General features: G+C 32.1%; 2 protein-coding genes across 4 annotated transcripts; both read left to right on the forward strand.

Annotated features, from left to right (window-relative positions):
• Positions 1-6,122: 6,122 nt before the first annotated feature.
• On the forward strand, positions 6,123-17,037 carry LOC107866196 (SPX domain-containing membrane protein At4g22990). 3 transcript variants are annotated; one of them, XM_016712362.2, is made up of 12 exons: positions 6,124-6,427; positions 6,723-6,736; positions 8,739-8,797; positions 9,365-9,485; positions 10,038-10,349; positions 10,658-10,762; positions 10,894-11,348; positions 11,957-12,261; positions 14,230-14,408; positions 15,216-15,406; positions 15,830-15,963; positions 16,650-17,037. In XM_016712362.2, the coding sequence occupies exons 3-12, from the start codon at positions 8,745-8,747 to the stop codon at positions 16,886-16,888; spliced, it is 2,094 nt and encodes a 697-aa protein (XP_016567848.2). In that variant the 5' UTR covers positions 6,124-6,427; positions 6,723-6,736; positions 8,739-8,744; the 3' UTR covers positions 16,889-17,037. The 3 variants fall into 3 exon arrangements, with proteins under 3 accessions (XP_016567853.2, XP_016567848.2, XP_016567844.2); XM_016712367.2 differs by lacking the exon at positions 6,723-6,736 and having other exon boundaries at positions 6,123-6,427; positions 14,233-14,408; XM_016712358.2 differs by lacking the exon at positions 6,723-6,736.
• Positions 17,038-20,017: 2,980 nt separating this feature from the next.
• Positions 20,018-25,024, forward strand: LOC107866223 (protein HOTHEAD). Its single transcript, XM_016712374.2, has 5 exons — positions 20,018-20,462; positions 21,176-21,817; positions 22,882-23,270; positions 23,867-24,432; positions 24,751-25,024. Exons 1-5 carry the CDS (start codon positions 20,390-20,392, stop codon positions 24,806-24,808), a joined length of 1,728 nt encoding a protein of 575 aa, XP_016567860.2. The 5' UTR covers positions 20,018-20,389; the 3' UTR covers positions 24,809-25,024.
• Positions 25,025-26,212: the final 1,188 nt, after the last annotated feature.

The following is a 26,212-nucleotide window of genomic DNA, read 5'->3' on the forward strand; positions in this document are numbered from 1 at the left end:
GAAACACTGTACAGCAGCAGAAGTAGAAAGTTTGTGTACAAAAGTTATAAATGCAGAGAAAGAAAAACAAATAAGATTTGAAGATTACTAAAATTCTTTTTTTAAATTGAAATACTCATAAATGAAATTATCGGAATTTTACATATAGTACTACATATAGTAGTAGTTACACTAAATCATAAGTCATATGGAAGGATTACACAGTACATAACTGAATACCTTGGAGATAATAAGAATCTGTAAGATAAATGATACTTACATCTAGTAATGAAAACATTACCTAGTAAATGAAAGATTGTATAATAGCACAAATAAAGAACAAAAGGTGCAAAAAAGAAAACTATTATAACCAACTCTGGCAATGTTTATTCTGGGAATAGTTAGAGAAAGGAATATGAGTGACGTCGATGAGAGTAAAATGGCTAACTTAGCAACTGATTATATTGACTAACAACAACAACAACAACAACAACAACAACAACAACAACAAGAACAACAAACAACAACAAACTCAGTGTATTCCCACCAAGTGGGGTTTGGGGAGGGTAAAATGTACGCAATCCATACCGCTACCTCCGAAGAAGTAGAGAGGCTGTTTCCGATAGAATACGGTGTAAAAGAATTTTCACTTAATCAATGTAATTTAGCTATATAAAGTTGTGTTAGGAGATCACTTGTGTAATTTTATAGGTTGCTAAGCAATTTCTTACTCTTATTTTTTATTACTACTTGTTGTCTTGTATGCCTCTATTTCTTTTACTATGCTGCTATTGTTACTGTTTATGTCTTCATAAATGGAGCATTTTGCTTTCTTTGAACCAAGAATCTATTGAAAATAGCATATCTACGACAAGGTAGGGGTAAAGTCCGCGTATACTCTATCCTCCCCAGACCCAGACTACACTGAAGATATTATTTTGACTTTCTAACAATCGTTGCTGGTTTGAGTAATATCAAAAGACAAGCTTTGTCAATTCAATGAAAGAAACCTGCATCATTTGACTGAGTGGGTTGTCATAAGTGATGAGTTGTGGGGTTAAAATGATTTTAAAGTCTTTGAACCAATTGTATTTACTTCAACATCATTATAATTGTTACACAAGTGAAATATCAAAAGTTCCATTTGCTGCTCCCTATTTTCTCCAAGAGGAGAACATGGAAACTTTGGGGGGATAATCAGAAGAACTGCCTTGCACTTGCTCTACTTTGATACAACAACATTATCGAGTGAAATTTTACAAGTGAGGTCTGGCAAGGGTAGAGGGTATAGAGACCTTACCCCTTCGATCTAAAATTGAGAAAATTATGGCTTCTTTTATCTTAGAACTAGTTTCTTATCAACTTCGTATTAAACAAATACCATTTACCAAAAGTTAAGAAGTCAAAAATAAGCAAAATCTCCAATTTTTCGAAGCTGTTTTCTTCACCAATAGAAATCAATATCACAAAAATAACATAAATTTCACACTTGTATTCCTCAATAGAAATAACAAAGAAAGATACTACCAGAAGTTAAGAACACAGACATCACGCAAAATCCTCAATTTTTCAGACTATTTTCATCGTTTTTTTGTTAAGATACGAAAAGAGGAAGTAAACTGAATTCTCATCAACTCGATATTAAACAAATACCATTTAGCAAATGTTACGAAGGCAAAAATGAAGCAAAATTCCTAATTTTTTCGAACTGTTTTCTTCATCAATAGAAATCAATGTCACAGCAATAACATAAACTCCAGAGATGAATTCATCAATAGAAGTACAAACAAAGTTTTTACCAGAAGCTAAGAACGCAGAAATCGCGTGAAATCTCGACTTTTTGACCTCTTTTTTTTTATTGTTTATTAAGAAAAGAAAAAGTAAATTTTGGAAAAATTATTAAAGGCAGTGGAAGAAAATAACTGTAAATAATAGTGACCAAGTATTTGTCGTCGGTGATTATTAAAAATGATATATTTAGCAAAAGGTCCTTATTGTTGAGAAAATAGTCTTCATTTACCCAAAGACCTTTTTATATATAAGAGTGATATTTACTCAAAAGTCATTTTCATATAGGATAAAATTGTAGTACACCAATTTTCCAGTGTTGATGTTTCAGATCAGTGAATAAACCGAAAGGAAAGGAAAGAATAGATCTTTCTTGCTCGACGCCTAAAGCACACTATGCTCCGCTTCAACAAATGAGAGTTTTCGAGGCAGCGAAAAGAGTCGAGTCAATCAAGTTCAACGATTCCATTTATATATAGGAGTAATATTGTAGAATTAATTATTCAATAAAAAACTTTGTTTTTAATGACTTAAACTCGAGACTTCTAATAAAAATAGAGAAATTTCAATTATCTTATGAAGCCAAAATTATTATTGGTGTAGGTCAAGTTTTTATCACTTCATATGAATACTTTTCCCAATCCATTAAATATAATGTTGCTGGTCAGAATTGCATGCATGTGATAAAATTTATATAGATGGGATCTTTGCAAGTCAGAATGTTTGTTGTCTATCTATTAAAAAAATAAATATAATATTGGATGAATTTTTTCCCCTCCCCCCACCCAAAAAAAAGGGTGAATTATTGCCATTACTTGAAAAATGTACTTAGGGGTAGATTTGTGTGCCCCAGCCAAATCTTTTTCTTCACATGGTGTAAAAATATATAATAATGTCAAAAGGGAAATAACATAATATAAAATTTATAGACTCCTAAAGTACATAGCACATGCATTTGTAAAGTACAAAAATAAGGGTGTAAGATTTAGGGGTGTACATAGGTGAGGTTGGTTTGATTTTTATTAAAAAAATAATAAATCAATCATGTTGGTTTATTAAAACTATAAATCAAATTAAATCAACATAAAATTAGTTTTTTCGGTTTAGGTTTTAGTCGATTTTTTTTGGGTTTTTTGATTTTTTCGGATTTTTTTTATAATCTTTAGATTTTTCAATTATATTGTGATCGAAAACTAAATCAAATATGTTTTTACTCATGTGCTAAAAAAAATCATAATTATAAAAAAATGAAGAGCGAAAACTCTCTTGAAACTAAAAAGTGAGATGAAGAGTGAAAAGTTTAGGTTTTAAGTTTATATTGAGTTTTCGATCATTTAATTATCAATTAATGGACAAATATTACAACTTAAAGGCCCAAATCTAAATATATATAGGGCAAAATTCAGAAATAGCATATTTATCCCCTTAATATATCTACATCTACTTTCAAATTATTAAAAATTACTAACACTAGTTGAAAAAGTATTTAAAAAGTAGATTAGAATTAATATTTTATGTATAAAAAAGTTTGAAAATTATATATATATATTATGTCGGTTAGATTCGGGTTTGGTTTGACTTTTTTTTTGTTAACATCAAACCAAACCAAGAATGGTCGAATTTTTTTCTAGCGCCAAATCAATCAAACAAAATCATAAGTCGGTTTTTTTTCTCGGTTTGATTTGGTTCGTCGGTTCGATTTGACTTCACGATTTGATCTTATACACCCATTGCTAATTTGTACTTGTCAACTACAAGGAAATTACATTTCATTTTAGTTAAGTACACATAATAAAACTAAATTTAAGAAGTGGGGACAAATTATTGAATAACTAGTCAACTTTTTCTTCTCCAAATAACTTTTGGGTGTTTGTTTTTTGAAAAAGAAATGGTTGACTATCAACAATTATGAAGATTTATGAAAATAAAATAAAAATAATGAATGTGGTAGTTTTAGAGGGTGTTTAGATAAGATTAAAATTTGATCAAACTAGATTTTAATTATTTTTTAAACTTTTTTAGGTATTTGGTAAAATTAAAAAGAGTTTAAAAAAAAAAGTAAAAATTGAGAAGCTGGATATCCCTAACTTTTTACTTTTTAAATTAATTTTTTTTTTAGATTTGACCAAAATATTTACCTTTTTATCCCTTGTATTTTCTTCTAATTTCAATAATACCCTAAATTTTGTAGCCCTTATTGATTTTTCTTTCTTTTTCTTTCTGCCGCTTTTTTTCATCCTTTCCCTCTAGTTTTCTTTCATCTTTCTTCTTTATTTTCAGAGAATCCATCATTACATAAGAAAACACTCAAAAAACTTATCGTTAAATCGAGCTTGTGTTAAGTTCTTCTCTATCCATTCATATAGAATCTCTGCGTGTTATTTAAATTTTAAAAATTGATTCTTTTAAATAGTTTGTTTCATTCCTAAAAATTTTATATTGTCTACAAGCTTGCAATATTACAATATAATACTATATTTATATAAAAAATATCTTAAAATTTTATTTTTTAATATTTAAAAATAAAAAAGTAACTTATATTTATAAATTGACCTGACATAATCACTTTATGTTGAAAGTGTATTTAAATAGAAATTATTTTCAAAGTATTAGAATTAAAAATCATAAATAATTCACGTTATTATGTGTTAGCAGTTTTAAGGATATTTAAGTTATTTTGACAATAAAAAAGTGATTGTCAAACTTGTTACCAAATACATCAATAATTTTTTTTAGTTTCAGCACTTCTATCCAAACACTTATCTGCTTAATTAAAAAACACTTATTTTAAGCTTTTAATCACTTAATCTAAAAAAAAAATTCTTAATCCTATCCAAACGGCTCTTAATCTATCCAATTTTTCTTGCAGAAATTTGGTGAATTTTATACATACACAATTTTTTTCTTCTTTCAAGAACTTGTTAATTAAAGGTGAAGAAATTTACTCATTAGTAAAATAAATCTAAGTGATAAAGAGCTTCCTCTTTCATTATTTGATAAGCTTACTATCATTTGTTTGCTTGATCACTTTCATGATAAGTTTTAAAACTTATTGATTAACCATAAAAGAATTTAACATTTATTGATAGACCAAAAAAATTATCTTTTTAAAAGTTCTTTTTTCATAAACTTGTTTGATTATACTTTATGTTGATTTTTCACACACATTTGAACAAAAAAAAAGTTTTACAAGTTCTAAACCACTTCTTTAATTAAAATAAATTTTCTCAAATTTTTTCCAAGAGGCATTTAACACCTGTTTTTTAAAAAGATGAGAATGCGCTAAGAGAAAAGAAATCATCATAGGCTGCAATTTTAAGTAAAGGAGTGTTACATATTATTGCAAGCACTTTTGATATATATATTAGACATAACACAACTTTCAATTTTCAATTATCCTCACGTTTAGTGACATAATTAATATTTTTAATTCAAAAAATTTAACAATAGAATTTTTTATTTTTTTTTAATCTTAATTGCATATTATATTTTTTCGAACGAGGAGGATTGAAATTTCTTTTTCCTAAATCTTTAGCTTTATCACCGCCCATGCTCCTACCGATAAGTCCATCCCTTAATTTCCTAATTTTATTTCAGTTCGAATAGGAATCTTTGAAAAGTTTATCTACCATTTCATTAGTAAATGAATTTTTACAAAAAGCAAATAAAAATCAACCTTTTTCTTATAATTAAAAATTAACTTTACTTAAATCGAGAATTTATTAAAAAAAATATCTCTATTTAAAGTTGCATGCATGTTATGACCTTTACATGTGTAATTATATTAAATAAAAAAGAAAAAGTTGGAGAAAAAAAAGCAGCAGAAAGGGTATTTCCTTCGCTAAAATTTCTTGACACGTTAAAATTTTGAGAGACAATCAAAATTTTTATATATTATTTAAGTACTTTTAATTATTAATACTAGAATTATAATATTACTTTTTATTTAATTTCTAAATATGTATATATATTTAATTTAAAAGAAAAACTTTAAATATTTCTATATACCTAGATTCACATACTTAAAAAAAAAGATATCAAAAAAAGAGGAGGAGATCCCTGTGATGTGATGAGTCATTTTTAACAACCACATACTACTCCCTCCATTTCATAATAAATTACACATTAAATTTTAATATATATATTAAAAAATATATTAAAGATATAAATTTAATATAACTTTTTATTTTTACCCAAAAACAATAAATCTTGTAATACATTTTTAAAATTAATTAATTATCAAATTATAAAAATAAATTTAAAAAAAAATTAAATAATTTTTATTTTAAAACATCAATAAGTACCCAATAAAGAAATGGAGGGAGTAATATATATATACTATTACAATCTTTGTTGTCTAGCATATTTGAGCACCTCCTTGTTCAATCAATCGTCATCCTTCATCTCCATCCTCAACTCCTTATTATATGCCCCTGCGCACACAATTTCGAAATCGAATATTCGAATCCTTTTCGTATCAGAGATCCCTCGAAATTCGTGCTGATGATGCGAAGTCTCTTGAAGATTGGCAATAGCTAGTTGATGAGAAATCTGCAGTAGTACTGAATCGAATAAGATAACTAGTTTGTTTGTTGCTGCTCATCTAACAGCTTGCTCACTCGCTCTTTTTTTGGCGAAGTCCAGATTCGTCAATCCTCAGGTAATTAATGTGTAGAGTTGCTTTTAAAACTATTAAAGTAAGCAAGCGAAAAAAATAATAATATGTATATATGTTTCAGCTGATTAAACAGAATTATGTATATGTATGCATGCTTAATAGTACTATTTTGATTTGAAAATTTTACAAAATTGCGTTTTCAAGCTGTGTCTGTTGCTGAATTTTTACTAGAACGGCGTATCTGTTGATTTGTACCGATATCCTGTTATTGATTGGAATTTACTTGAAATAGAGGCTCATCTAAGAGCTCTTTTTTTTTTTTGTTTTCCAATTGCAGAGTGTCATCTTCAGGTAATGTGTGGAAGTTGATTTCAAAAGCAAAAGCAAAAAAAGTTTCAGTTGATTAAACTGAGATAGATGTGTATGCGTGCTTAATAGTATTTTGATTTCAAAAATTTTCAAAATTGCATTTTCAATCTGTGTCTGTATCTGAATTTTGACTAGAACGGCGTATCTGTTGAGGTATCTGCCAACTCCATTGATTTGTACCATTATCCTGTTATTTTTTGGAATTTAAATAGAGGCTCATCTAAGAGCTCTTATTTTGTAGCGAATTGCAGATTTTCATCTTCAAGTAATGAGTAGAAGTTGCTTTCAAAAGCAAAAGCAAAAAAAGTTTCACTTGATTAAACTGAGAGAGATATGTAGGCATGTTTAATAGTGGATTGATTTGAAAAATTTCGATTGTTAATGAATAATAGCATTTTTAAGCTGTTTTTGTTGCTAAATTTTGACTAGAACAGTTTAACTGTTGAAGTATCTGCCAACTTCATTGATTTGTGCCGATATCCTTTTTTTTTTTTTTTTGGAATTTTCTAGAAATAGAGGCTCATCTAAGAGCTCTTTTTTCTTTGTGGGGATGGAGGGTGGGGGGGATTGCAGATTGTCATCTTCAGGTAATGTGTAGAAGTTGCTTTCAAAAGCTAAAGCTAAAAAAGTTCAGTTGATTAAACTGAGATAGAGATGTAGGCATGCTTAATAGTGGATTGATTTGAAAAATTTTCGACTTTTACTGAATAATTGCACTTTTAAGCTGTTTCTGTTGCTGATTTTGAACCTTTTTTTAATGAGTTATAGGTCAAAAGCACACCTAAGTATCCCCATTTATTGAGTTGCACATGTGAACTTTTAATTTTGCAAGTTTCTCACAAAACTATTACTAATTATTTATCAAAACACACCTCAACTATTAGTTAGATAGGAAAGTGAACACTTGATAGTTAGAGATGTGTTTCAATAAATAGTTGGTAATAGTTCAGGTAGGAAATTAGAAAAATCGAGATACTTTAGGTTTCTTTTGACCTTTTACTCCTTTTTTAATTCGAATTTTGACTAGAACGGCTTAACTTTTGAAGTATCTGCCAATTTCATTGGTTTGTACTGATATCCTGTTTTCCCTTTTTTTTAATATAAATTTTGTTGACTACGGCTTAAAGTATTGAAATATCTACCAATTACTACATCTGTGTTATCACTATTCCTTTTTTGATTCTGTGTTTTAATGGGAATTTTGAATTTTAACGAGAATGGCTTTGTTTTTGCTGCTGGTTAATTTCTGCATTTTTATGTGAATATTCAGAGTGATTGGTGTGTGTGATCTATGTTTCTTCTTCACTTTTATGTGTATAATGTTTTTCTAATGGTTGTCAGAGTATTAGTAGTAGTTGTGCCTGACCTGCAGATAATATGTCAAACTTTGTAGGAATTTGTGGACATTGAAATGTTCATGGTCATTAATATGCAATTCAGATTTGTCACTGATTTTTAGGGCCCAGCAATTCCATCTCACCGGTGATCTCGTCAAACTCTCGGAAGTTGCTAAAAAGTTTTCAAACTCTTGACTGGTCTGAAATGGCATGACGGGTCACCTGATATAATTGTCGTTTTAGTTCTGTATAAATTCTTCAATTGTGGAGTTGACCTGTCATGTTTTATTTAGTACGAATTCAGGGGTTGTTCCGAAGAAAATGTGTTATTTGATTATTAATTAAAACTATGATAATAAACTATAGTTTGGTGATGCACGTTAATTGTTCATTACATAAGATTTCACTCTCCAAACTATAGAAAGAATTTCACAACACTCTAGGTGATCAGCTGTTTCAGTAAGTATTGTACTATATTCAAATGGGATTGGTTTAATTGCCTTCTCAATTTTCATCAGCCAAGCAGTTCTAGCTCTATAGTATTTGAGAAACAGTTTCTCATTGTCTGAAATTCTGTGCATTTCTTATCCTTTTTAAAAAAAAGAATCTCATGTCTTTGTCTTTCTACTTTTCTTTTCGTTGTACAGTGAAAAATGGTTGCTTTTGGAAAGAAGTTGAAGGACAGACAGATCCAAGAATGGCAAGGGTAAGCAGAGTATCCCTTATAAAGATCTAGTTGTTGTAGCTTTCTTTCATTTAAACTTGCTGAATACTAGAGCAAGCATTTTCTTTCGCTGGTTTACATTTGACTGCACATGTAATTTCCATGGGAGCATTTAAATGCATTTCAACCTTGCTACACTTGGAAGTTCTTTTTCCAGTGCTAATACAATTTCAATGAGTGACATGTAGTGGAACTATAATATCTGCTGTACAACAGTAGGACACAAGCTCAGTCAAGAGGATCTTGACAGTGTTTTAACCACAAGTTAAATGAACGACAGTTAAATCGCAGGAAAAACAACTAGGAAACTTGTGAGAGGGTTAAGGAAACACGTTATATTGTGATAATAAAAGAGACAAAGCAGAATTATATGGAGACATGTGAAGGGAAATAGCTAAGCCAAGAGATATATTTGACACTACCGCTCGAGGGAAAGGAAACAAGGAAACTCGAAAAAGTTTTGCATTGGATCCACCGACATATTTGATTGTTTTGTCAGAATTGATTGGTTTTTGTATACTTGAAGAGGTTTATGTTTGGACTTTGCAGATATTACATCAACTACAAATTAATGAAGAAAAAGGTTAAGCAGTACAGTAACCAAATCAAAGCTGGAGCACTAGATCGTCGACATGTTCTTAAGGATTTCTCACGGATGCTAGACAATCAGGTAAAAATACGAGGGTTGTGCACTAGCATCTCTTATGTGCATATCAGCCAGATCTGGTTAGGTTGGTTTGTTGATCTTTACTGACAGATTCTCCTAAACATTTTGTACTATAAGAGTAAGTTATGAGGCTCGCCAATACATTTGTTATTCTTTAAAGTACTTTTAGGTGACTGAGAAAAAGCATCCTTTCTCCCAAATACTGACTATTTGGAGTTTCTTAGAGAGCTATTATTCAGTCTCATCTGAATAATTAGCATGTCATGGAACCCTGATCTGTTTTCTGTCTCCCCTTCCCTAGGATAGTAGTTATGGTTCAGTCCATGCCTTCTTCCTCCATGTTTATTTTTTTTGTCTGGCTATTGCGTCATCTCTTCCCTACCTACTGGCAGTTTTCAAGAATTAGCCTGATTTTTTTAATTTGCTAATGCCTTATTCATGTAGTGTTTAAAAGGATGCTTCTTATAGGGAAGAAACATTCTGTTACACTGGGATCCATATTTTTACTTAAGCAGGAAAACATTAACGCATCTGTAATTTTCCTAACTCTTGCAGATTGAAAGAATTGTTCTGTTTATGTTAGAACAACAAGGAGTGCTGGCAAGCAGAATCTCTGAACTTAATAAACAGCAAGATTCTCTTCAAGAACAGCCTGATATATCGAAAATAACTGAGTTGCGAGAAGCTTATAGAAATGTGGGACGTGATCTTCTGAAGCTTCTCTTTTTCGTTGAAATAAATGCCATTGGGTTGCGGAAGATCCTCAAGAAATTTGACAAACGTTTTGGGTATCGATTCACTGATTATTATGTCAAAACCCGGGCTAATCATCCTTATTCCCAACTTCAGCAAGTTTTCAAGCATGTGGTAATTTGTTAAACTCAACTAGCTACTTTTTTTTCCCATCTTCATCTACTAGTAATAACATGACTGCTGTAGTTCTATCGCATCAACTAGCACTACTGCGATTACTAGGTTTACTATTTCTAGTTGGCATTTGTATGAGAAAACAAAAAAGAAGAGCTAGACACAGTGCAATATTGAATCTTCAGTATTCATGACGAGAAAATGTGAATTTCCTTCAGAAATTTGATTAATTTGTCCAAGGGCAAAATCTCACTGACAAATGACAACAGGTCAAGGTGGACGCTACTGACCATGAATGGTGATTGCAGGGACTAGGGGCAGTTGTTGGAGCAATATCTCGTAATCTTGCTGACCTTCAGGACCGTCAAGGAAGCTACTTGTCAATTTATGACCAGCCTTCTCTTCCACTCCAGGTTTTCCTCTACATCCTTTAATCTTTTTTGTATTATGCTTGATATATAAATCCTCTGTGAATCTAAGTATCTTGAACTAATAATTTTAAGGCTTTCTCTACTGTATTCTTATATGTTGAGTTGTTTTGCAGGATTCTGTTGTTGACTCAATGCAAGCAGCTGTTGATAGATTAAGTCATTCAACAAACTTCCTCAACTTTTTAGCCCAACATGCACTTATCATGCAAGAGGAGTTTCCAACTCCTGTTGAGGAACAAGTTGATGATCAGAGATACCATTTTATGTCACTTCTCTTAAACTTGGCAAATACCTTCCTCTATATGGTCAATACATATATTATTGTTCCAACAGCAGATGATTATTCTATGAGCCTTGGTGCTGCTGCAACAGTTTGTGGGATTGTGATCGGAGCCATGGCTATTGCACAGATCTTTTCCTCTGTGTATTTCAGTGCTTGGTCAAACAGGTCTTATTTCAGACCTCTGGTATTTAGCAGTATAGTTCTCTTTGTGGGGAATATCATGTATGCACTGGCTTATGATCTCCAATCAATACCAGTTCTCCTTCTTGGTCGAATATTTTGTGGGTAGGTCTCTCTCTCTCTCCCTCCCTCCCTCTCTATCTCTCTCTTCCCAAATGTGTGAATTTATGCAGTGTTGGAGCCAAAATTTTCACTAAGGGCATGTGTTTGCTATATTTTAGATATTTGTTTGCTATATTTTAGGGGTGATGGTAGGGTATGGAGAAAAGAATTTAGCATATTTTAGATAAATAATCTTCAGTGATATCAAAGATGAGAATTGTGCTGAACTGATTTTGGAGAGTGATCTGTGGACTTCAAATAAGTTTTTGTGTTTATTAATTTTTAACAACTTAACATAATATACTTTAGTTGCAGCGTGTCTAGGATAATCGTCAGTTGATTCTTGTGTATCGGTGGAATTAAAACATTTTTTTGGGACCAGGTGAACTAACCACCTTCAGTCTGGAATACTACAGGTCATATGAGAGAAGACTCAAATGATATGATATTAGTGAACTCAGTCGACCATTTGCTTGCTCGATTTCATACTACATTCTCATTGCATTCCTATCTCTGTTTCTTGGGAGGTTGTTTGTGATGTTGAAATGATAACTTGCACCTGAAATTAAGTTGACAGGGAGGTGCTTTCCATTTTGTTCTTGAATTTGCAGTTTGGGTTCTGCCAGAGCAGTGAACCGACGTTACATCAGTGACTGTGTGCCCCTGAAAATCCGGATGCAGGCTTCAGCTGGATTTGTCAGTGCTAGTGCTCTTGGGATGGCATGTGGCCCTGCACTTGCAGGGTTACTCCAAACTAATTTTAAGATTTACAAATTTACATTCAATCAAGATACCTTGCCTGGTTGGCTCATGGCTTTTGCATGGTTAATCTATTTGATATGGTTGTGGATCTCATTCAGAGAACCTGCTACTGAAACTGAAGTAAACACTGGTCCTCAAGAATCTGCTAATAATGGTATGTTGAACTTTTTGTTGCATGATATTGGTATAATGATGTCTCTTGTAGACTAGTATTGTGTTACAAAATTCCATAGCGTAAATTAGCACATGTCCACTCTTCTCTTCCCTCCATTCTCTATGATTTAACTGGACTGATGTCAGTTAAACTCCAAACCTGGTGCAAAATGTTTAGCTATTGCCATTATTGGAATAGCTGGCTTTTTAAGTTATGGTGAGATGTACACAAATGAGATACTGCTCTTGGTTTTGGGCTTTTGGTTAATGCTCACCAGGTTTAACGAATATCTATCTGATTATCCTATTGAATTGGTAACCACTTCTCGAGATGCTAAATTCATTGTCACTTTATTGTGTCATTAACTTGTGGCTAACCAGCCTGCCAATAAAATCGCTTTTTGAGCTCAACTTTGTTATTTGTGTGGAGGATCTATTAGCATTTTCGATTTCACGAGCCCCTATACTTGGTCCCCCAACTTGTAACTGGTAGGAGATGCTTCGAAGGAAGTTGGTCCTTATGTTCTAGTAGCCTTAAAAGAAACCACGATGTTGTTGGGAAACTCCGATAATTGGATTGCCTTCATTCTAGGCACTTGGAGTAAAGTCGGTCAAAACCTGATTCGTTGTAGTAAAAGTAAGTTCTGAAAGATGTGGAACTTCAATTTCAGAGTCTTCTTTATTTTACATATCTTTATGAAGTACTCGCTACAGTATTTCATTAGGTAACATCTTGCTTGTACTTGATTAACTTGGATCGGTAAACTTGTGACACTAGGATGAACTAACTCTTGACTTTAGCCAAACAAGAATTTAGTATAAATAATATCAGATTATATCTTCCCCAAGGCAGTGGTAAGGTTTGTGTACACTTTACCCTCCCCAGACCTCACTTGTGGCATTTTACTGGGTATGTTGTTGTTGTTGTATATCAGATTGTGTCTTAACCCACGCTCATTGAATTATTAGCCTACAAGGATCATGTACGTTTGTCAGTCACATACTTGCTCAGTTGCATGTCCTCATATATTGTTATTCAGTCACGCACACAAATTTTTTTTTGACTGTTATAGTTTGATAAACCACAAAGTTTAAGATGAGAGTAGATTGTATCTTTTACACGTAAGTGAGGAAAATGCAGAGTATAAATATTGGAAAATTATATGTTCCATTTGAGAAGTAGAAAATTTATGAGAAAATTTCTCTTGAGCTGGGGGTCTATCGAAAACAGCCTCTCTACTTCTTCGGAGGTAGCGGTATAGACTGCGTACATTTCACCCTCCCCAGACCTCACTGTGTGGGAATATACTGGGTTGTTGTTGTTGTTGTTGCATTTCTTTTGATGCTGTATTATCTTCAGAAAGATTAACGAATCGATAATAGTAGAAGTTCTATTTAAGAAGTAGACATTGTCTTTCATCACTTAAAAAGTGTCATTTTTATGGTAGAATGCTAGAACATTCCTAAAAATAATACCATAAGGCTAAATCAGAGAAATGGAATGTTTGGCACATTTATAATACCTCTCCAACTTCAGTTTTTAAGTCCCAAGGCAGGAAACAAGACATAATTCACAAGAGCAAGTATTGGTAAACATCACAAAAAAGCATTACTCGTTATTGATATCTTTGCTCGCATCATGGTGACCTCTTAGAGAACTTCTTAAAGCCCCTAAAGAACACTTTTAGTATATATTGAAAGACGCGTCACTGTATAATTCTGCTGTGTAATAAATAAAAAGCTCAATTTACGTATTATATTCTACTATCGTTAAAAATGTTAAGCTAATTCTTGGAGCATGAGAATGAAGTGGTTTTATAAGTTATAGATGATGTACAGTTTATTCTTTGTGCAAGTGCATCAAATAACTTAGACCAGCCAGAAAAAAAAAAGTTGTCATACAAAATGGAAAAGCAGGAGTGCTTATTTAAATAGAGTCTGATGTCAACTCTATTTTTTTTTGTACCAGTAGAAAATGATGCCCTTGAAAAGGGTGTTACACAACCATTGCTCTTAAAAGCGGAGGACCATCAACAAGATGATGAGAATGACCAAGAATATGATGAGAGTGAAGAAGCTCCTGAGGAATCTCGTCAGCCAGCCAACTCTCTAGCTGAGGCATACAGTTTACTTACACCTTCGGTGAAGGTAAGTTTCCAACTTTGAATAGAGTCTATTGAGCAAGAGATTGGGTCAGTGATATTGCTTGCATTCCCTGCTTAATGGATGTTTTGTCTCTTGGGAGCCCTGCCATTGGTTTGTGTTATCCACAACTTGCTCCCTGTTGTTGCTTGAACTTTGGAATTCTTCATTTTTGTAAAGATTGTGATAATGATGCCAAAGACAGAACAAGGACAGGTAAGTAGGACAAGAACTGTAGTTTATCATAATATATACCGGTGGGGGTTAGCAATGGTGATTTGCATATTGAAAGCTGTGCATGATTAGTACATAACCTTGTCTCACTAGAAGTGAAACACAACTGTCAAGGATAAGTGTCTTGGTACTCTGGCAATGTCCATTAAAACCAGAGCTCTGGAAGTAGTTAAAGCATCTGTTGGCATTGGTGATCTAACAGGCCCAAATATTATACTAATATAATCTGATTATGCATGTACATTTCCACTTAGCTTTAAACACATAATGCTGACAAGCAGTTTCTTCTAATGGACAATCATGTTTTGGGAGGATGTGCACAATATAAGTCAAAGTACATAAATTTATGTTTTTCTGGTGCTCTGAGCTGAGATACAATGTGGAAGTGAACGGAATTGTACTTCTAATTGGGCAGTGCCTTTTCATCATAGCCAAGAAAGAAAGGGAGAAGAAAATTAATAGGATGGATCTCTCTTTGAATGCATATGGAAGAAAAAAGAAGCATATTATAATTTAATTATGCTTTAAGAAAGATTTCAACGTTAAATGAATGGTGACAAGACTTTTTCATATTTCCAGGTTCAATTATTAATCTACTTCATGCTGAAATATGCTATGGAGATTTTACTTTCAGAATCCAGTGTCGTTACAACATATTACTTTGGCTGGTCAACGGGCACTGTGGCAATTTTTCTTGCATGCCTTGGCCTCACGGTTCTTCCAATAAATGTTGTTGTTGGGAGCTACATAAGTAACATGTTCCAGGACAGGTAATTTCTTTTGCACCACAACATGCTTTGGATGCTTACTTTCTGGGTAGATATAAATTTTGGTGCTCACATCGATGTTTTATAATGAGAATGGAATAACTTTCCTTTTACTTGAATAAGAAGGCCTACTTCCAGCCAGTAGTAAGCTCAATAATATCTTTTTGGGCCTTTATTTTATCTAGTGCATTGAATTCCTTACCCGTAGGTCATTGTGCAGATAGTATTTGTTGTGGCTCTATCTCTAATCCATGTTAATTTGTTTATGCACTTAGATATTATAATTTCGTGCTATTAAAATTGCAATCACTTCTTGAAAATCAATATCTAATTACATAAGCAGAATCAAGATCATGCCTGTGAAAATTAACTGCTATCATGTTAAATATTTGCTATGGGATTCTGATAGGTTTCATCGTTTTGCAGGCAAATTTTGTTGGCATCTGAAATTATGGTTTTACTTGGTATACTTGGGAGCTTTCATGTTGTAAGCCCTTACACCGTGCCACAATATGTCATATCCGGGCTCATAATGTTTGTAGCTGCTGAAGTGTTAGAAGGTAAGACCTGTCTGTCCCATTCTTTTTTCCTCACTAACAAACATATTTGTTGTCGACTGAACCTATCAATATGTCAAAGCAAAATAAGGTTACTAGCTCTGAGGGGGTAGTGAACCGAATTAGAGCACGTCATAACATTCTAGGTTCTCTCAGTAATTCTATCTGTAGGTTTCTTTTCCACTTCTGTTTATAATGAGAACTACTAATTCAGAATTGATGTTTTTAAAACTCTTTCGATAAATCAAGCTTATCCAAATATCACAAATTAAACGTTTTTGATTTTAGAAACTAGGTTTAATTGTTTACAGCAGCATATATTGGATAAGTGGGTCCGTTACTATGGCTTTATATTTACGTACTCCTTAAAAGAATGCACTCCTACAAAACTAATTCTTAAGGTCTCATTACAACCTTAAGAACTCTTTTAAAGTTGTTTAAAACTTCATTTCTTATAATAGAAAAAATAGGATTTTTCAATCTAAGTGAATTGCTTCCTTTCATTATATCGTCGGGGGATGATGAGCCTAACCTTGCTGGTGTATCTTACTTAACCAATCTTGAGTTTGATAAACCGAACTCTTTAGCATAAACTAGGAACAATTCAATCTTGATTATGTCCGGTCTTTTTAGCAATGTTTTACACTGCTTGCATTTTGAATCTCTCTGGATTTGACTAACATTATCAGGTGTTAATCTATCACTCCTCTCGCGAGTCATGTCATCCAGACTTTCTCGTGGAACCTACAACGGGGGTCTCTTGTCAACAGAAGCTGGCACAATTGCTCGGGTGATTGCAGATGCAACCATAACCCTTGCTGGGTATTTGGGACAGAGTAGGCTCTTGAATGTCACACTCCTCCCTTCACTTTTGATTTGTGTAGCTTCCATTATCGCGACCTGTTACACGTATAATTCTCTTTACTGAGCCCCTTTTGGATTCTTAAAATGTTCAACCATGATAGTAGCATTATCACCCCTCAATTCTTTTCCACCTCCATTTCTTATTTAGGTACTTTCGTGTAATATTGCTGTAAATTTTCGGTTAATATTAGTTCATTGATTTCTTTACTTCAACTAGGTTGTTATTGTTCAGTGTCTTCTGTTTGTCCTCTGTTAAATTGCTACGCTGTATAGATAGCTTCTCTTTGTTCTACAGTCAGCCTAATTTTATATTGAGGTGCTGTTAATCCATGTGGGTATTTATCACATAAGTTATTGATTGTCATGAACTTACTCGCGCCTGGTGTTTACGCGACAAGTGGCTTTCATACACTCAGATTATTACCTAGTTAGTTTTAACGATGGATAGATGATATGTATTCTTACTTAAAATTGTTTGGTCCTAAGAAACATCGGATGTGAATTAAGTACATATCATATGTATGGTGCGGTCCAGCAAATCAGGGTACAAATTAGAGGACTGGTATAGTGTGGTTTGAACCACCGATTAGTTTGTTGTGCAACTTTTTCAACATAGATTTGGATTAAGAAAATAAGTCGCATAAGTGACATTTCAAATTAATTGTTATAATCGTAAACCCCCACCCCTTGTCCATCCCATCTCACCCCCACTTCCTACACCATTCAACCTCATATAATTTTCGCTAGATAACCCAAATCGTAAACCCCCACCCCTTGTCCATCCCATCTCACCCCCACTTCCTACACCATTCAACCTCATATAATTTTCGCTAGATATCTAGCTTTTGGGATAGTGTTTTCTTGTTTTTTATAACAAAATACTAGAAAAAAAAACTCTTTTTTAAGAAAATATTTTCCATCGTACTAAACACACCCTAGATGTGTGAATTTTCATAAAAGATAATTATTCGATACTACTTTGATATGTTAACTTGAGTCTAGAGATTTTCTGGAAATTTCTCTATCTTCACAAGAGAGTTAAGGTTCATGTATTTGTTATTCTTTTTGACTTCACTTGCAGGATTACACTGAATATGTGTATGGTTGTTATAATAAAAATAACAGATTAGAAAAATATTTCACCCCTACTGTTTGTTGTTTGTTCATGATGGATAAGTAGCAATTGACGTGCCACCTCCACCTATCTTACCCACTTAATTAATTTCTACGGTCAATCTACCAACTAAGTAGTCATTAATTATTTAATTATGTTGACAAATTTTAAATTGTCCTTCCTACAAACTGACAATATTGTAGCTTTGTATTGACGATCTTGGCCTTGGGAAAAAGTACATTGTACTACTATCGAAGTAGAAATAAAAACTCTTTTGGGGGGTCTCATTAGTCATTATTGTCTATTAACGACTATTTTAACAAATGCTAACTAAAATCATGTTGAGTCGATGTACTATGCTACATATGTATTGAATTTCATTCATTACGAATGTGTTTTCTCGATATCAATCTAAGTTCTAACTTTCTTTTAATTAGCATTGGCTCAAAAGAGGTCAATATGTGATGAGATGAGTGTTGTTTCTCCTATTCTTGATTAAAGGTCTAAAAGAGGTCAATATGTGATGAGATGAGTGTTGTTTCTCCGATTCTTGATTAAAGGTCTAAGTTTAAATTTTGAAAATAAAGAAATTCCAAACAGAAAACCGTTTCACAATTTGGTCCCTATTCCGGACATTCATAGTTTCTCATTACCTTTAATTTTTGTGTGGTCAATTTAGGTTCTTTGTGGTTCTACAACTTCTTGGTTGGAAGTTGAGTTGTAGTACTAGCTATTCATCAAGAAAACTTGATTATATATCATGAATTTTGATGACTTATTTTTTATTGTCCTTTGTCAAATTGGGACCCTTGAAAATAATTGGAGATTAAATTAGAGCTACTTCACCACCAATTTATTAAATATAGCATTAAATATAATGAAAAGGGGTTGGTTGAAACTTGAAACACAAAATAAGAACAATAATTAACAAATGCACTGTGACCTCAAACTCAAAATAGAGATCATTGAGCTATATATGTGGTTGTACATTAAAGTGTACTAGGAAAATTGTTTTAAGTTTTATTTCTCTCATTTATCTCTAGCTACTCAAAGTAGTTGTTACAAAATAATACTCATTAAAATAAATAAAACCTATCTAGAAATTAGTTATGAAATTTGTCGTTGAATAGTTTGAAACTAACAAGAATGTTTTGACAATCCTCATTAATATATTGTTAAAAAAAGATTAACGACGAATTTTTATAATGAAAGTGGGTATAAATAGATAAAATCCGTTTGAAAAGTTTAGCACTTTACTTATTTTATAGTCTTTGTAATACAGGCTTCGCTAATAAAATCTGATTTCTATTCGTCATTATACATGCTCCGCAACAAATAAAATTTGGCTTCATCATAATTATACGTTCCACAGCTAGCTAAATGCCAATAAAACAATAATTCAATTAGGTATCATAATTTCAAATCGTTATTAATGTTGACGGTGGGGTATTTTATAAAACTCTTGCTTGTGAATAGTGAAAATGCTTTTCGTTCGGTGAGACACACACGGTGTAAATTCAAATTAATAGTGAATTCTGAATACCAAATAATTAAAATAAAACAAAAAACTTAACGAGAATAAGTATACAAGTCGAGATTTGTTAATTAGACATATATTATGTTGAGTCCTAATTTTAAGTTTTTAACAAACAAAAAGCTTAACTAGAATAAGTATACAAGTCAAGATTTATTAATTAGACATACATTATGTTGAATCCTAATTTTAAGTTTTTAACAAAAAAAATAAGTATAAAGTCAAGATTTATTAATTAGACATAAATTATGTTGAATCCTAGATTTATTAATTAGACATGCATTTGAATCCTAATTTTAACAAACAAAAAGCTTAACTAAAATATTATTATACAAGTCAATATTCATAAATGAGACACATTATATTGAATCCTAATTTTACAATAGTATCCATCTTTCCCAATAAATTCTATAATGACCCACACAAAATGTTGACATTTGATAGAATTGAATGGTGCTAAACTAATACCATGTGAATGAAAATCACAGAGAAAAAGAAAGGGGTCTCCTTATATATTAAGTAAATTAATTTCCTACAACTACCTTCTTCCCCTCTCCCTAGCCTCATCTACTACAATAACTATAATAGTAAAATATTTTTTGGTTATTATTTTAATTTTAATGATGCACAATTTTTTGGGACCTAACTATATAGTCACTTTCTTTGTTCCTTTAAATAAATTCTCCAATCCTATAATATAGCTCCATTTCTTTCTTCAAAAATTTCACAACTTCTACATTTTCTTGATTCCTTTAAAGTATATATACTAAAAAATTTCATAAAGGAACATTTTGTACTTCCAAATTTATTGCCGTCCCAATTGTTTGAATTTCACTATATATGTTCATTTTATTCTTCTACTTTTCCATCTATCTCACAATTAAAAGAAATTAAATTCGTCTCTTATTTTTGCCACAATGGAGTTTGATTTGATTATTTCTGCTCTTGTTGGTATTTTCCTCTTTCATGGATTGTGTTCTTCTGAAAAAGGTAAACAAAATCTTAATTACTCTTTTTTCCTTTCTTTCTACTCAGTTTATATCACATTTTCGCTTCTCGAGATTTAAGCCTTTTAATTTTGACCATATACGTTTAAGCTTCTTTCAAGTTAATTGTGAATTTGCAATCTCATGTATAATTTCCAAAAAATAATGATTGATAATGTTGTCGTTAAAGATTTTTTTGGTGTTGTAATTAACTAGTGATATAAGTACTAAAAGAGTTAACTTGGGTATACTAGAAACGTAAATATAATGTAATTTAGTTTAAATTTTAGTTACATTGTCGGTCGAAAGACTTTATATATTTACGATGTCAATGTAGTTTATTACCCTTACTATATAGCATGTTCGTTATCACGTGTATAAATTGGTCTATCATAAATTTTAACATGTAATTTCTTTGTTTGTGTAAATATATATAATGAAATCATACATTTTAAAATGTTAGATCAAATTTCACATATGAATAATCACCGGTTATTATCTATATATATAGATTGATGTTAGCGGTGCAAATATGTTTGAACATTACCACTATTATTTAACATGTGAGAGCAAGTAGGTATATATGCTTATCACATTAATTTACCCGCAATTATTAATTTCATTTTGTACGTGGAAACAACCCATGCATGTCCCATACCCCCACACCCACATAGCAGGAGCTTTAGAGCCATTAACTTCATTTTGTATAATTTGCAGCTCCAAACTACTCATTTATGCGCGAAGCTACAACAGCACCAGCAATTTCACATTACGACTACATTATCATCGGTGGTGGGACCGCTGGTTGTCCATTAGCCGCCACGCTCTCTGAGAAGTACAGCGTACTTCTGCTGGAGCGTGGCGGTTCACCATACGGAAACCCTAACATCACCAACCTATCCGCATTCGGCTCCGCACTCTCCGATCTCTCGCCAAATTCCCCATCACAGCGGTTCATTTCCGAGGACGGCGTGATCAACGCGCGTGCACGCGTTCTCGGCGGCGGGAGCTGTCTGAATGCAGGGTTCTACTCACGCGCCGCCGTGGAGTACGTGCGTGCGGTGGGTTGGGAGGGTGGTTTGGTGAATGCATCGTATGCATGGGTGGAGGAGAAAGTGGCGTTTCAGCCGCCGATGATGGGGTGGCAATCCGCCGTGCGCGACGGACTTGTGGAGGTCGGAGTGGTGCCGTACAATGGATTTACGTATGATCATGTAAATGGGACGAAGATCGGAGGCACGACATTCGATGCAGATGGCCAGAGACATACGGCGGCGGATTTACTTGAGTATGCTAACCCTAAGGGAATTACTCTTCTTCTGCATGCTACCGTTCATAAAATCTTGTTCAAAACCAAAGGTACGTACGTGTATTATAATATTCTCATGCAAAAGAGAGAGAAAAAAAAGATTATTATATGAATTTATGTTTGGTATTTTTTATTTTTTTTTTACACTATCAACAATGGCGGACTCATGATTTAAGTATAGTGGGTGCTTTAAAAATTTTAAAAAATAAAAATTCACCTCAATGAGGTTCGAACCCGGGGCATCCCTTCTAGTGGAGAACCTTAAAGCCAACCTAAATGTTAATGCACCCAATTAACTTTTCTTTTAGTGGGTGCTTTTATATATTATATACCTATTTTCGTATATTTTTAATGTAATTTTACCTATTACGCGTCGAGTTTAGTGGGTGCCGGAACACCCCACAAATATATGTAGGTTTGCCCCTGACTATCAAGGTAACTAGCAGGTCATCCATTTCTCAGGTAAAAATATAAAAATGAATGATCTGCTAGAACACGTAAAAGTCACATGATAGTATAAAAAAAAAATACACCGACAGTACACCAAATTTTGCAATGCATGAGATTTGAGAAAAGGTCAGACCATAAACATACACTAGATCCTTGTGATTCAGCATTTCCCATATCCCGAGCATAACAAAAATTTTAATACATGAGGTACACACTATCTTTTTAAGTAAAGCTTTTTAACACAACTATATGAGCGAAAATTGGTTTCTGCCGAATTCATATATTCAAGCGTACACCCACCTTTGACTACGTTTTGCATTATTTAGGTGGCAATTATTTTGGATGGTGAGTTTAACTAATGAAGTTCTTCTCTTTCTTAATTAATTAGTCCTACCTATCGTTGGTAAACTATAATGCCAGTGTCTGGTGGACTGTTAGTGTACAAAATATTCTACACTATCAGATAAATTTGACCTGCTCTTGCAGGTTACTTAATTTTTTACATAAAAATTAAAAAGAAAAAAAATTGGATAACCTGCAATAGCAAGTCAAATTTTACTGATAGTGTAGAATATTTTGTACATTGACAATGCACAAAACCTAAATTCTTACAAAACTTATAAGTTATTACCATGATTAAGAATTACTTAATGACTTTTTGCAGGAGTATCAAGGCCATTAGCTCGTGGTGTAATATTTAGAGATGCATTAGGAAAAATACACAAAGCATATTTAACAAGAGGAGAAATGAATGAAGTAATATTAACATCTGGGGCACTTGGAAGCCCACAAATGTTAATGTTAAGTGGGGTAGGCCCATCAAAACAATTGAAGGCCCATAATATTACAGTAGTATTGGACCAGCCCAATGTTGGACAAAGAATGATGGATAACCCAATGAATGCAATATTTGTACCATCACCTATACCTGTTGAAGTTTCTCTCATTGAAGTTGTGGGTATTACCAGTTTTGGAAGCTACATTGAAGCTGCCTCCGGCGAAAACTTCGCCGAACATTATGCTCTTAATGATTATGGAATGTTCTCCCCGAAGGTAAAATTTTGCTCGTGATTTTAACTTTATATACCGAAGATATACATATTGATACATTATCTGGTTATAAATATGGGTAATCATTCGTAATAAATGGGGTCGGTGACTTTAAAAATAAGGCATATAACTTATCATAACAAGTTAAATAGAAATATTTCACACAATGTGTGTAGATTTCACTCTATAATTGAGTCTAGCTTTTTCACTTTCAAAAAAAAAAAAAAAGAGTCTAGCTTCCATGCACAGTCAGTAGAACGTTTACATTATCAGGTCATCTAAAAGATATTTACAAGCAAATGCTCATATTGGCAGAGTTTGATGTAAGGTTACAAAGTTCACGTAAATCTAGTAGTTTTTGTCCAGATGGTGTATGTATATTAAGCAATCTACTTAACATTTATTTATATATTTGAATATTAACTTGAGATCATTGTAGCCTCTAGAAACCTATATATTTTATGCGCCTCTTATTATTCATAAAAATAAAATTAGCGAATAAAAAATACGACAAGTTACGGGCTACAACAGGAGATGAGAAAATGTATTCTTCAAATGGAGGGAGGCCCATAATCCATTTATGTTCGTTTCTTTTGCAGATTGGGCAGCTATCAACGGTGCCACCAAAACACAGAACTCCAGAAGCCTTAGAAAAGGCCATAAATGCAATGAGTGGACTAGATGATGCAGTATTTAGAGGAGGATTCTTATTAGAAAAAATAATGGGCCCATTATCCACTGGACACTTGGAGCTCCGAACCCGGAACCCGAATGACAACCCATCAGTGACATTCAACTACTTCCAACAGCCAGAAGATTTGCGTAGATGTGTAAATGGGCTCAAAATTATGGAAAACATAATCGAGTCCAAATCGTTTTCGAAATTCAGATATGACTCACTTTCCTTGCCAGCGTTACTCAATTTGACAGCAAGTGCCCCAGTGAATTTATTGCCTAAACATGACAATGTGTCAGTGTCACTAGAGCAATTTTGTAAGGATACTGTTATGACAATTTGGCATTATCATGGAGGGTGTCATGTTGGTGATGTGGTTGATCAAGATTATAAAGTTATTGGTGTTGATAAATTGAGGGTAATTGATGGTTCAACTTTTAATTATTCACCTGGTACTAATCCTCAAGCCACTGTCATGATGCTAGGAAGGTTAGTACTACTAATTTATATGGCGTCTTTTCTTTTTTAATAAAGGGAGTCGGCGTCTTTATATGACCTATTATTTACAAGTTTGAGCTGTAAGATTAGTCATTTATGCTCATGTTAAGGTAGACCGGCTAGATTACATCTCCTATCTCTTGGGGTGTGGCTCTTCCTATGTGAATACGAAATATTTCATGCACCAGATTATTAAATTTTTTTATAAAAGAGAACGAGACATTTATATATTTAGAAATAATTTAATTTTAAATTTCTTTTTTACACGATGATTTATGATCATAATTTTATTTTTTTTGGAATGTGCAGGTATATGGGAGTAAGGATAATGAATGAGAGACTTGCTAAAGAGAAGAGTCAAAATTAATTGATAGTAATAAATTTGTTTCTTTTCCTTTTGTTGATGAATGAGGGTGGATTAATTAAAAACATATAATACCACTTTGATGTCTATTAACTTTATATTCTCTGTAATAATCCCCAATCCCCATATATAATTTCAGTCAGTAATATGTTTCAAAGAGTCCAGCAAGGGGTTTTGACTTCAATTATTCTGGATAATAGAATTGATTTTGGACTCTTATTTTTATTCTTTCGACTGAATATATTCTTTTTTAATCGCCTCGAATTATGTTTATACTAGTTAAGTGTACGTGTTTTATACGTGTATCTCACGACAAATAAAATTATTAAAAAATAGCCACCCACATTAAATTTTTTATATCTATTCAAATCATATAAACTAATATGTACCTCAAATATTTGAACATGCAATTGTCTATCAAGAATAGATGCGACAAAATAAAAATCTAAAACTAAAAGACTTTTTATATAGAAGTAAAGGATTCATAAATTAAAAAGGACACTAATTAATATTTTAGGATTATATATATATATATATATATATATATATATTAATAGTTATTTTCCATAAAAAATAATTTTCCTACCTTAAAAAAACTAACCTTTTCTGTAGTTTAAGAAAATTTAGTCGTTTACCTACATTAGAAAACCAATATTTTCCATAAATGTGGGAAAATACGTACAAGAAAACAAACCTTTTTCCATAAAAATAAAAAAATTCAGCAAATTTTAAACTTAACAAACTTCTTCTCTATTTATTTTTCAATATATTTATTATAATTAATGTTCAATATTATAAAAATATAATCATATTATAATTAAAGTAAAAAGGGTAAAAAAACAATCTTGTTTAGTACATAGCCTTTTAATGAAGGACAAAAAATTCAAATCACTTTTCTAAGGATCTTCACACTTTTAATATATTATAAATATAAATATGGATATAAATTATAGATATAAATAAATAAAAATTTCCAAAAATAAAAACTAATAAAAATTATAACTATACCAAATCTTTTTTCCCAAAAAGACAAGGAACCTAAGAATTTTTTTCTTTTTGAAGTTTGTCAAAGTCAGTTTTAAACCTAAACAAAATAATACACACCAAAAATAATATCGATAGTGTAAAAATTATTTTTTTTAATTCTTCTATTTTAGAATTTTTTCTAAGCGAATTCTTTTCTAGTTCTTTAATTTTAGGAGTCTTTTATATTATGAAATTTTTTCCAATTGAGTTCCTTTTTAGTTCTTCTATTTTAGGAGTTTTTTTATAATAGGAAAATATTAATTGATTTTCTTCCTATATATTTTAGGAGTTTAGTCAATATTATAAAAATAATTATATAAAATTGGATGAAAAAGGTGAAAAGACAATTTTGTCTAAAACAAAGACTTTTAAATGAAGGAC

Source organism: Capsicum annuum, chromosome 1 (assembly GCF_002878395.1).
Source record: "Capsicum annuum cultivar UCD-10X-F1 chromosome 1, UCD10Xv1.1, whole genome shotgun sequence".
Taxonomy (NCBI): Eukaryota; Viridiplantae; Streptophyta; class Magnoliopsida; order Solanales; family Solanaceae; genus Capsicum; species Capsicum annuum.

Excerpts from the sequence above, each read along its gene's own strand:
- LOC107866223 (XM_016712374.2), top strand. The coding sequence starts at position 20,390 with ATGGAGTTTGATTTGATTATTTCTGCTCTTGTTGGTATTTTCCTCTTT. Across the intron at positions 20,463-21,175 it reads ATTGTGTTCTTCTGAAAAAG|CTCCAAACTACTCATTTATG; the intron begins GTAAACAAAATC and ends TATAATTTGCAG. Across the intron at positions 23,271-23,866 it reads ATGGAATGTTCTCCCCGAAG|ATTGGGCAGCTATCAACGGT; the intron begins GTAAAATTTTGC and ends TTTCTTTTGCAG.
- LOC107866196 (XM_016712362.2), top strand. The coding sequence starts at position 8,745 with ATGGTTGCTTTTGGAAAGAAGTTGAAGGACAGACAGATCCAAGAATGG. Across the intron at positions 11,349-11,956 it reads CTTGGTCGAATATTTTGTGG|TTTGGGTTCTGCCAGAGCAG; the intron begins GTAGGTCTCTCT and ends TTGAATTTGCAG. Across the intron at positions 15,407-15,829 it reads AGTAACATGTTCCAGGACAG|GCAAATTTTGTTGGCATCTG; the intron begins GTAATTTCTTTT and ends ATCGTTTTGCAG.